Here is a 12,403-nt window from a genome sequence, read left to right on the forward strand (position 1 = left end):
ATAATGTGGACGGTTATACTTATCACTAAGTAAGTTTACCACCCTTATAACCAATCTTCTAACCGTTAGATTAGAATTAAATCTAACGGCCCATAATTATCTCTTATAATCTTAATTTTTTTTCTCTCACCCTCTCTATCTCTCTAGGTTTGAGATTTGCACACCTCTCTCTAGGTTTAGGAATAACTCTTTCATGCTTTCTTTAACTATAACAGTAAAGAGAGGATGAGAGAGTTGATTCTCAAACCTACAGAAAGAGATGTGCAGATCTCAAAACAATGCCTGATCATACGTTGATTACTAGGTCCTTTTGATATACGCTCAATTAATTTTTATCGCAAAGCAAATGTGTGATTATCAATCACTTCTTGTGCTTTCTGCTGATTGAATCTTGATAATCGTCAGAAACTGCACTGGAAATAATTATGGTTACTTACGATTAGTTTATTGCTAAGATTTTTATTTTGTTGCGAAATGAATGAGAGAGTTGATTTCCAAACCTAGAGAGAGAGGAGTGCAGATCCTAAACCTAGAGAGAGACAGAGAGGGGATGAGAGAAAAACAATTAAGATTATAAGGAATAATTATGGGCCGTTAGATTTAATTCTAATCTAACGGTTAAGAGATTGGTTGTAAGGGTGGTAAACTTAACCGTCCCCTATTATAATTCCAATGGTTTTTAGAGAAAATTTATCCAAAGTGATACTTTAAGTAGCTAATTTCTTTTAACGTCTTGCATTTTGTTTAAAATTTTCAATACATTTTATCATAGCATTGTTGAGATCGAGTTAGAAAATACAGAGGAGCAGAACCTTATATTGGTAAAACCTGATAATAATATTGTTCATAATGTCATTGTTTAAACTGTGTTGAAAGGTCACAAGAAAAATAAGTGGAAATCTCTTCAATCTTAAAATTTCCCAAGCAATTGAGTTTGGAAAATAACGAGAAATTATCAACGGCCGACATTTTATTTTACGCAAAACAAACACTTAAAATATCATTGACATTTATTTAAAAGATTGGATGAAGATTTAGAGCCTGTTTGTATTGGCTTTTCAAGAAAGTCTTTTTTATCACTTATTTATTTTGAAAGTACTTTTTATAAAAGCTACAGTTATTTAGATTTTTTTAAAAATATTTGATTTTTGAAAAATATATTTGGCTTTTGACTTCTTCTTTTTTAAAAAAGTTAAAATTTTTAGCTTTCGAAAAAAGTAAATTTTTGACTTTTTTTTATGACTTATGCTTTTTTTAAAAGCAGACATCCAAACAGACTTTTTTCGAATAGTGCTTTTTTTTTTTCTTAAAAAAAGTAGCATTTGAAGAAAAAAAAACTCATCCAAACGGGCTGCTATGAAGCTCATCTATCTACGATAATTTTCATTCAAACACATTGAATCCGTGATATTCAATCTTTGTATAAAGATAATTTAACAGAGTAAATGAAGAAAAATTACTCGTAGGACTAACAATATTTGTCCTAGACATAGTGAAACTCTTCCACCTTAACATTTCGTATAATGTTCAACATAACTTGCATGTACCTTAATTAGTTCACCTATCCTTCATATTTTGGATGTTTTTGGCTGATTGTATTAACATTTGGATTTGGATCCTCTAATATGAAAAAATAGTAATGTGATTATGTTATTTGATCACAAACACTCATTGAAGATGAGATATGAAAGAGCAAAATGCATAATTTTTAAATGAGTTGCTGAAAAAAAAAAAGCAGCTTATGAGTTAATTTTACTCTTTACCCTTTTAATAAATAAGGCGATGATAACTCCCATGTGCTAAATGCACAAAACCAAAAAAAAGAAAAAAAGAAAAAGGACATTATAGATCTTCTGCCATTAATTTGGTCCCAACCATTTAAGAGAATAATGCAAACTTTGTACTCTTAAGAACTCCCCTTCCCAAAATATCGCATCACAACACGTGATTAGGAAATCAACCCCTCGCAGTTTGGAAAACAATGATAACTGCATTCAATCAACTCCCTATCACTATCCTCCGCAGTTGAAATATTAAAAAGTTTTGTTTTACAATAAACTCTCACAAACTACATTGTACTACAGATAGCATATGTAGAGCATATTTCGCTCATAATATAAGATAAGATCTGATAGTATAAAATCCGATAGTATAAAATCTGATAGTATAAAGTTTGATTATATAAGATCTGATTAAATTGTATTGTAATACTATTCAGCGTCTGATATGGTATTGTATAAGATAATATCCTCTAGTATTTGGTAATGAACAGTATAATACTAAATAGGATAAAAATAATATTTTTTAAAAAAATACCCTTGAATAAAGAACTTATATGATCTTCCAAATATGTTATATGATATTATTTTGTATAAAAATATATTGATCAGTGTGTTCAAAAAATATATTAATTTTTATAAAATAAAAATTTCAGATATTTTAAAATTTAATATTAATTTTTTAATTTAATATATTAATATTGAAATGATATATTAATTCTTGAGAATTGTACTTGTAAGCAATATTCATACATCAATCTCTTATAAGGCCTAATCTCACCTCTTGGGTCTGATTAAATTATACATCATTTTGATGTATTAAGAGGTTATGTTATATAAGTTTATACTATACGATGATCACACCAAACTACTGAAAATGTCAATGACGTATAGTATAAACTTATACTATCAAGCCTTATTCATCACACTAAACAAGCTCATAGTATATACTACCCGTAATACATAGTGTAATTTGTAAGAGTTTGTAAACAAAAAGTTTATAAATATAACCCTGTCCCATAATAAAATATTAAAAATTAATGTACTACTGAAATTTTCATGCATTGGATGAGCTTGAAAAACCAACTACACCTCATCCGTTTATGAAATATTAAAACTAAACTAAGGGCTGAGATTCTCAGTAGTTTATTTATTTATTATTTTTTAAAAGGATTTTATGTTTATCATGTAACATGATATAACATCACTTTCCTACACACACATTAAAGAGGTGGGATCCACATGTTTTTTTTTCTCTTTCATCGTTCCACTTTCTTTCTCCATTTTTTTGTGTGTGTTGGAAACAACACTTAAATCATGTAACATAACACTAATAAAACCTTTTTTAAAATTGCAAGGGATCTTCTTCCATTGCAGCATGATCCCAAGTCCAACGGTAAGTACACGGATTTTTTTCGGATTTCTGAAAAACTGAATTTTTTTAAATTTTAAATTTTCAGATGTTCGTAAACTGAATGTAAAAATCATATTTTTGAAAATCAAGATTCTCGGACAAATAAAAATTTCTCCTGTACCAAACGCCCCCTAAAAGCATATTGATTATGCTAACTTCAGGGTATGTTTGGTACAAGAGAATTTTTTTTATGTCCGGGAATCATGATATCCAGTAATATACAAAGAAATCCAATTTACCGGGAATGATATAAAAAAGTTGTTTGGTAGACATAAATATTAACCAGAAATATTTAATAATTTTATTGAGTATATGATTGGTTGTGAGTAAAATATTACTGGTAATATATGTTGATTTTACAAAACTAACCTTAACTTTTCAATGACACCAAACCTACTAATTTGATGTGTGTTGGAGGTATTATTATCTCAAAAATATGTTATCTGCTTTCCCTTCCCTCAGTAATCATGAAAACCGCCTAATTTTTAGTAATCCAAACAGTAATTTTTCTTTGTAAAATGCTTTACCGGTAAAACTTGGATATCCAGAAATTGATTTTTAATACTTCTACCAAACCTCAATTTTTAATCCAATATACAAATGGATTGGTTCTGTTACGTTAGCTATATGTTGTGTCTGGGAATCGATGTTTACCAAAGAAAGTTTACCAATAATTCTTGTGATACCCTTGTACCAAACACCACCTCAAAGATCTTTTAATTAGGAGGTCAAAATCAGAAGCCAGGGCCATTGCTCTTCCATTTATATAAGCATTTATTCCCCCCCCCCCCCCCCTATTCAGCTATATTCTCAATTCATTCAACAAACACTACAAACAAGAACTAATGTTAAAAAAAAGGAGTGTAGTGTTATTTTGAATATCATACATCTTAGAAGAACTAAATTTATTACTTTATGAAAAATAAGACTTTATATTTAAGAATGTTCACTCAAGCAATTTTGACCAAAAACTATAAAACATCAATTTTGGTTTAATTGCATAAAGAATCCAGACTAAACTAGTGAATAGCTACTCATTTGTCAATTTGACCTTGAAAATTAATTTTGGTTCAAAACTCTCTTTAGGTCTCGAGAGGTTAATCCAGTGAAAACACAAACGGCATCTTGGGTTTAATTTCCAAATTTTCGCTCTTTAAAATAGTAAATATTTACACAAAACATAATGCATTACTTCCTATTTTGATAATTTCACAATAACGTAAATTTATTTAAAACTATCTGAATAAAAGTAATTGTACATCTTGTATACAAAAATTAAAAATAAATTCACTTTTTTTTATCTTTCATAGCTCCTCATAAAAGTACTCTGTAAATAAAGGACTTACATTTCAAGTAAAATGAGGCTGAAGATGAGTTTTTTATATACAGAATTTCTACCTTGTTGCATAATAGAAGTTTGTTCTCAATGTTCTCATAAACAAAAATTCATAAACAGGATTTCGGATGTTAAATTTTCAATCAAAATGGATGATTAACTTTCAAATGCCAGCAGGGATGATATCTTCTTCAACATCAGTTTTCTCATCATCTTCCACTACCATCCAAGGTAAAATAGGACCCTGAACATCACATTTGATTAGTTACCAAGTCTAATTATATTTTTCTGAGGTCACTGAGACATGCAGGAAATAAAAATTAATATACGATATACTGTATACATGAACACTAAGCATGTGATTAACTAGCAAAAAATGTGATATCAAATTTTTTTTTTTTTGCACTGAATCACATTATAAGAGTGGCATCACATCACATTCTTCAGATGCTCATAATGAAGTAACTAACCCATCCATGTAAAGTTATAAACTGCAAAATGAAAGATTACCACCTTTCCTTGTCTTAGGACTTTGGGAGGCATTTTCGTCATGTCAACCACTGTGGATGCTTCGGCTATTCTTACACCGCCATCAACAACAAAATCAAGACCCTGAACAACCAAAATAAAGGTTTTAAGTGCTTTAAGTACCCCCCTCAAATAAATGTGTTAAGTGGTTCTCTTTTACCATTTTTCTTCTTCCTTTAAAAAATTTGCATCTCTAATAGAACCTAACAGTAGAAAATATAGCCAATTTGCCAATTCTTTAGGTTAGGTGGGACCAAAGATACCAAAATAGTCTTACAATAAGTAGACTCTGAAGCATGTATACCATCGCATTCTTCATTTGCAAATGCAAAATAAGTTTCCCTACAGAAAGATGACTACGCAAATATAATGTACCATGAACATGATATGGTCTATTTCTAACAAGCATTTAAATTGCCAATAATAATTTCCTTTTTTCTTTGGAGTAGGGGTTAAAATTATTATTTCCATAACTATTTATAAAAAAAACGGACAAATATACACAAGGCTCCACGACATGTGAGGATAGGGGTGATGGTTAATTGTATACAGTCTTACCCTTACATTTTAGCAAAAAAGCTACTTCCGAGGGCTCTCTCTCTATTTCCATAGCTATTTATATCGGAAAATAAAAATCAAACACAGAGAAAATGGAAAGAGGGATACCTCCGGTCCATATGTATCAGCTATCATAACTGGATCAATCATCCACTCATCTTCCTTCAGGAACTTGATGCTAAAAGAAGGATACACAAATCCAGAGTGATATCAAGGTACAAGCATCAACTAATTATGCTCCATATTCTTACACAACAATTATGAAAATGAAGGGGCCAATGCCCTGATGACTTCAAAGTTCAAAGGTTATAGTCATCTACTTAAAAGAACTTGATTAAATAAGAATAAATCCACTAGCGGTGTTGTCAGAAGTGGCTGAGGAGACCGCCTAGATGTTGAGGTGGGGCAGAAAATAGCCTCACTACCTCAGATGGCCTGAGGCGAAAAGATTTAAATGATGCAGCCGCATCAGGGTGAAGGGCTGATGGTGCCGCATCATGCATTTTCACTCGACTTATTTATCCTCACCATGGTTGTCAAACTCGCGCGTTTACTCGTAAAATCGAACGAGTTTACGCTTCAGCAACACGGTTACGAGCCACGATCTGCGTTTACTCGCTTTTGGCCCTCAAATGGTAGAAGCGTCGAGTTTTTTGGCAAACTCGTATAATCGTCCGAGTTCAACGATTTAACCAGAACAAAGAAGACCCGTTGACCCGAATATTTGACCCGGAAAACCATTATATAAATGGGTTTTTTTAGCTAAAAAAAACCTAAAGAACTTGAGCCACCACCGTTGCAGATCCTGGGAGACGAAGTCGCGACTCACGAAGATGCTTCAAGCCACCGTCTTCTATGGTCGTCCCTCCCTTGCATGGTACTGATTCGTCGTCTTGCCCTCTTCCTGAGTGAAGCTTCTCCGCGTGCCATCACCATCGTGCTTCAAGCTACCGTCTTCTCCGGTCGTCCCTCACCGATTAGTGCTCTGCTCCGTCTCAATCTCTTCTCTGTTTTATTTTTTTGTCTCGATCTCTTCTCGCGCTCGCCTCTGCTCGTGCAACTCTACTGACTGCATTTTTTGTTATATTTATAAATCATTTTAATTATTTGTGGTTAATTTTAATTATTTGTTGTGAATTTGAATGTTGTATATTTTTAGAAAATGTCTTCAAGTGGTGTTAATAGTACTACTGCATGTGGAAGTGGAGGAACAACAACTTCTACAAAAATTCATAAGAATGCTCTTGGAAGTAAGAATGATGTTGCATGGAGTTATGGATTTGTAGTAGATGGAAATGCAAAAAAAATTAAATGCAAGTTTTGTACAAGGGTACTAACTAGAGGAGTTTATAGACTGAAACATCATTTGGCTGGGACTAAAAGAGATGTGATAGCTTGCCCATCTGTTCCTGATGATGTGAAGAAACAAATGTGGGATATTGTGTTCTTGTTGCAAAATAAGAAATCAAGTAGTCAGACTCAAAATGAATGTGAAATACTTGGAGAAAAAAGAAAAGGGGAAGAAGATGAAAGCTCTCAATCTCAATCTCAAGTTCCAAATATTTTCAAGTGAAAAGGAGTGAGTACTCAAACCACCATCAATTGTATATTTAAAAAGGATTTGAGAGAGTCAGCATGTTCAAAAATTGCTAAAATTTTTTTATGCCAATGCTATACCATTTAATGTTGTGAAGAGTGATGAATTTCAAGAGATGTTTGATGATGTTATACGACATGGTCATGGATTTAAACCTCCATCCTACCATGAAATCAGAGAAAAATATTTGAGGCAACATGTGCAGTTGACAATGACTGATATGAAGAAACATAAAGCTTTTTGGAAGAAAATAGGTTGCACAATAATGACTGAGGGTTGGACTGATCAAAGGAGGAGAACATTAATAAACTTCTTGGTAAATAGCCCAAAAGGAACAGTTTTTTTGAAGTCTATTGATGCCTCTCATATATCAAAAACCGCTGAAGCCATTGTTGCTACGCTTGAAGAAATTATTAATGAGGTGGGAGAAGAAATGTTATTCAAGTTGTGTCTGACAATGCTGCCAATTATAAAGCTGCTAGAAGGTTGTTGATGGAAAAAAGATTACATTTGTATTGGACACATTGTGCCGCTCACTGCATCGATTTGATGTTGGAAGATCTTGAGGGCATACCAATGCATAAAGATACCATTGCAAAGGGGAGAAAAATTACTACTTATATATATTCAAGGACTTCCTTAATTTGTTTATTACAATATTTAACAAAAGAAAAGGATTTGGTGAGGCCAGGCATGACTCGCTTTGCCACATCATATCTGACATTGGGTTGCCTAGGTGAAAACAAGGGACCATTGCAAAGAATGTTCACTTCAGAGAAATGGCAGTCTAGCCAGTGTGCAAAATCAAAGGATGGGAAATATATTGAGGATGTGGTTATAGACAAGAAGTTTTGGAAGAACCTTGTCAATTGCTTGAGGGGTGCTTTTCTGTTAATCAAAGTGCTTCGTATGATTGATTCTGATGAAAAACCAACCATGGGATACATTTATGAAGGAATGGATAAAGCAAAAGAAACTATTCGAAGCGATCTCAGAGGCGTCGCAAGCAGGTAATTATGAATTTAAAGCAAAAGAACCTTGTAATTTGTAGCCTTTGTTTTAAAACTAACTCAATTTGTTCCCACCTTAGATATATGCCTCTATGGACAATCATTGATAATAGATTGGATCGACAACTCCATAGACCTTTGCATGTTGCAGGCTATTACCTTAATCCTCAACTTCATTATGGTCCTAATCTTAAAGCTGATTTTGAAGTTATGCATGGACTATATGAGTGTTTGGATAGGATGACAACAAGTACTGAAGAAAGAAGTCACATTGATAAGCAAATTGAAAATTTCAAGCTGCAAGAAGATTTTTTTGGTAGTTCAATAGCTCAAGAAGGTTTGAAAATAAAGACTCCAGCACAATGGTGGGAATCTTATGGATTTAAGCATCCAGAGTTACAAAGATTTGCCATTCGTATATTAAGCTTGACATGCAGTTCGTCTGGGTGTGAGCGTAACTGGAGTGCTTTTGAGATGGTAAATGATTTGTATTTTATAGTTAAAATTTAAAATCACTACCTATTACTTGCTAATTTCTATATATTCATTAGGTTTGTATTTGTGTAGGTCCATACCAAGAAAAGAAATCGCCTGAAACAGAAGAAAATGAATGATCTTGTATTTGTGATGGCCAATTTAAAATTGGCCAGGAAGAAGGAACGCAAAAAAAGTGTTGGGCAAGATCATGAGTCTTATAGCATAGATGATCTTTCATCTGATGATGAATGGATTGTGGAAAATGAGGGAAGTCCATCCAACATTGAAGATATAGATGATTTGGATATTCCTGAATTTAACTTAGATGATACAGATGAAGATGCTTTGATGATGATACCTGAAGATGATGGTGGTTCTGAACTTGGTGGGGAAGGTGGAGAAGACATCATCCAAGATGATGATGAAGGAAATAATGAAGATGGTGATGAAGATGATGATGCGGAGGATGCTTATGACATTCCATCATTCCTTTGAGATTTGATTGATATATTGTTTTGGATTTTGATCTTTTGTGCTATGACTGTATGTGTCTGAGACATTATGTGATTATGACTATTGTATGACATTATTTTGCTGGTTGGTTGAATTAAATTTGCTTATTATATTACTTTATATGCATATAAATATATATAAATATAATTTGTATGTTGTGTTACGAGTCTACGATCCGTGTTATGATTCTGCGATTTACGATTTTGGTTCACCCTTCCGAGTTTGCATAGAATCTCGAGTTTGACAACCATGATCCTCACTTTAAAAGCTTCGTAGCCAATGAATGTCTAATCCATGGTAGTTAAAATCCCTATTTAAATCTGCGATTTTACGATTTTTTTCAATCAAAACAATTTCATTAAAATTCCAAACGCTTCTATGATTTTTTTTACGTTAAGATTTTACGTTTTACGATGTTTTATCCTCCTTCCGATTTAAGGTAAAATCCCGATTTTAACTACCATGGTCTAATCTAAAGGGGTATTTGGGACTACTAACAAACTTAATATTACCTAGCAATTCACAAAAAGAAAACCTTAAACTTGCAGTCCAGAAGCTGAAGCTCCCTTTATCCTCCAATTCCATGTTCTTATTCACAGTCTCGTATCTATTCTGGACTGAAGCAACTGATTTTTCCCCTTATTCTCAAATATTTGCCACTGTGCCTCACCATTTAAATGTTATTTTGGTCATGATTTGTCATAATATGAATACTTTATTTTTAAATATCCACATCACTTCAATGATGCGATTGCATCAACTTGCTATATCAAAGTGATGTGGTTTTGGGGGTGGCCGCCTCAACCCACTTTTTCCCTCATGACAACACTAATTTCCTAAGGCAGAGATGGAAAAAAGGATCAAACAAATTAAACAAACCTTGTACATATTAATGGTGCATCCATCTCCTTTAGTATAGCTTGACAAATGGCATCGTCAGGCATACGGACACCCACATTTTTTCTTGATGCGTATTTGGCAGCAGAAGTGCCAAACCTTATGCATTGCTTAGGTAATTCTTTGCTTGCTATTAGGATGAAAGTGTACTGTCACTCAAACATAACTGGTGTCAATAAATAATTGTCTACAACTATACGGCATAGACAACAAATTGAAACAAAAGGATGTCATCCACATAGAGACATGATATTACCTAAAAAAGAAAAACTAAATATAGAGACTACAATGCAAAGCTCCTTATTCGCTGACATTTCACAAGATACCCATAATTATTCTGACTGAAACTTGGAAACAAGTCTGAAGAATTGTATTTAAATTTTAGATATTTTTTCTTTACGCTAATATACACAAACACATCATTCTTGTCAAGGTCATTTAACTTGGCAGAAACCACCTGGAAATAAATGAGAAACTACTTTATTATACCAAGTAGAGTGGTAATTCATGGTCTCTACTAACATAAAAAATTATACAAAGTATGCAAATAGGAAATAGCAGGTTAGACCTATTAAATTTCCCCCTCCAAAAATCATTATAATGTTCACAAATTCATCAACTGTTTTCTCTTTAGAACCAGAGAGCATACTTACTGGGCCAGGTAAGTAATGTTTAACAGCTTTGAATATATTTGCATGCCCTTGACCATCACCGCGTGGAAATCCAGCTGTGTACTTGTCTATGTCCCGAAATGAGTGGCATAAGATGCTAAGAGGCTGCAAGTACAGAGTTATCATAATAATTAATGACTGGAAGTAATATTATAAGATACATATATACATACAGACTGTTGTTAAGCTGTGTTCAAATACCATCCAACCTAAACAAATGTAAAGTGATTGCAAGCATGTGACATGCACCATAATGTGAAAAGTATAGCCCATTAGCAGGCCAATAGGAAGCACATGAACTGACTAAAACAAGCCGTATTCGTCACCTTTGAAGCTTCTATATTCTTGATTCTGCAATACAACACCACATCCATTGTCAATGGGGATGGAAAATGGAGTTTTATAGGGACAAAAAAATTACTTACGATTAGCAAAAGGGTACCTACCTACGAAGTCGTTCAATGGCTGAGTGGCTTCTGAGGTCACATACAATTGCATACCTGTATAGACAATGAAAACACAATGTTGAGTAATCATGGACAAGAGAATCATATCATATCATGTCATATAATGGTTGACATATTGAAACATATCATGTCATGGAATAAGGAGCACTTACAGTGTATCAGTAGGAATGACCCCAACAGCCCCTTCTTTCAAGAGATTGACAACTGGTTCCAATTTCCAAGAGTCAGAAGCAGATGGGTCAGCTTCAATGTACATCAAACCACCCTCCTGGTCATTATTAACAATCAAACAAAGTCAATGCCCAACAAAGTTAACATTTGCATTACACATGACACATAGGGCAGCTACCTATTAAACAAACAAGGTAAAGAGAAAAAAGAAGAAGAAGAAGAAAAAGAAGACCACCTTGCTAAAGCGAGGAGCAGCAGTGTATTTGAGACGTTTGGGGCTTCGCTTAATAGCCATGGATACTACACGGGACTTGTGGCTTCTGGATATGCCAAACGAGACATTGGTACTTGGAAACGACACACAAGAACCAAAGAATGAGAGCGCGTCAAAACGACATTTTTCTCCACAAACACAAACCATTTGCATTTTCGATAACCCTTCTTTACTTGTAACAAGCTAGAAATAACAGAAAGGTGACAAATTTGAGGGTGAAAGTGCAGGAACATGGGCATGGTCTATTTCTCTAATTGGGCACTCTCCTGAATCAACAAAGCAAAAGAAACTTCTAGTTAGAACTTCGCAGAACATCATCGTATTTTCCAACGACACCGTTTAACCGTTGATTTCATATGCGTGGCAATTTAATATAATTCCTATCACGATTTAAATATGTAAATGAAACCACCGTATTAATTTTTTATTCAAACGGTATAATAGCAAAGATTTCAGAGTTTTAGCTCATGAGTGAAGGAAAAAAAAAAAATTCTGTTAAACCCACAGAAAGGGATATTCTTGCCCATGGAGTTTCTTATCAAAATCCATTTTATCAAAACAACGATAATCGCCGCCTGTCTTTGAAATGCATACCATTCAAATTTAGCTTTTTATGCATACATATCCTTTTTGTTTTACAGCACAATTTCACCTTTTGAAACACTAAAATCCTAATCTAAGGACCCTACATAGTCATAAGAAGACATAAAAT

At 33.4% G+C, this 12,403-nt stretch overlaps 1 protein-coding gene across 1 annotated transcript; it reads right to left on the reverse strand.

Annotated features, from left to right (window-relative positions):
- Window positions 1-4,488: 4,488 nt before the first annotated feature.
- Window positions 4,489-12,261, reverse strand: LOC133311113 (uncharacterized). The gene is made up of 9 exons (XM_061512130.1): window positions 11,653-12,261; window positions 11,399-11,514; window positions 11,226-11,279; window positions 11,106-11,130; window positions 10,762-10,884; window positions 10,091-10,257; window positions 5,723-5,792; window positions 5,042-5,140; window positions 4,489-4,772 (listed from the first exon to the last, which is right to left on the reverse strand). Exons 1-9 carry the CDS (start codon window positions 11,842-11,844, stop codon window positions 4,692-4,694), a joined length of 927 nt encoding a protein of 308 aa, XP_061368114.1. The 5' UTR covers window positions 11,845-12,261; the 3' UTR covers window positions 4,489-4,691.
- Window positions 12,262-12,403: the final 142 nt, after the last annotated feature.

Source organism: Gastrolobium bilobum, unplaced genomic scaffold (genome assembly GCF_033153095.1).
Source record: "Gastrolobium bilobum isolate Gb01-03AN ecotype WA unplaced genomic scaffold, APGP_CSIRO_Gbil_v1 utg2457, whole genome shotgun sequence".
NCBI classification, from domain to species: Eukaryota; Viridiplantae; Streptophyta; class Magnoliopsida; order Fabales; family Fabaceae; genus Gastrolobium; species Gastrolobium bilobum.

Coding starts and splice junctions, on each gene's coding strand:
- LOC133311113 (XM_061512130.1), bottom strand. CDS start 11,844: ATGCAAATGGTTTGTGTTTGTGGAGAAAAATGTCGTTTTGACGCGCTC. Junction 11,280..11,398: donor GTCATTCCTACTGATACACT/GTAAGTGCTCCT, acceptor TTGTCTATACAG/GTATGCAATTGTATGTGACC. Junction 11,131..11,225: donor GCCATTGAACGACTTCGTAG/GTAGGTACCCTT, acceptor GTTGTATTGCAG/AATCAAGAATATAGAAGCTT.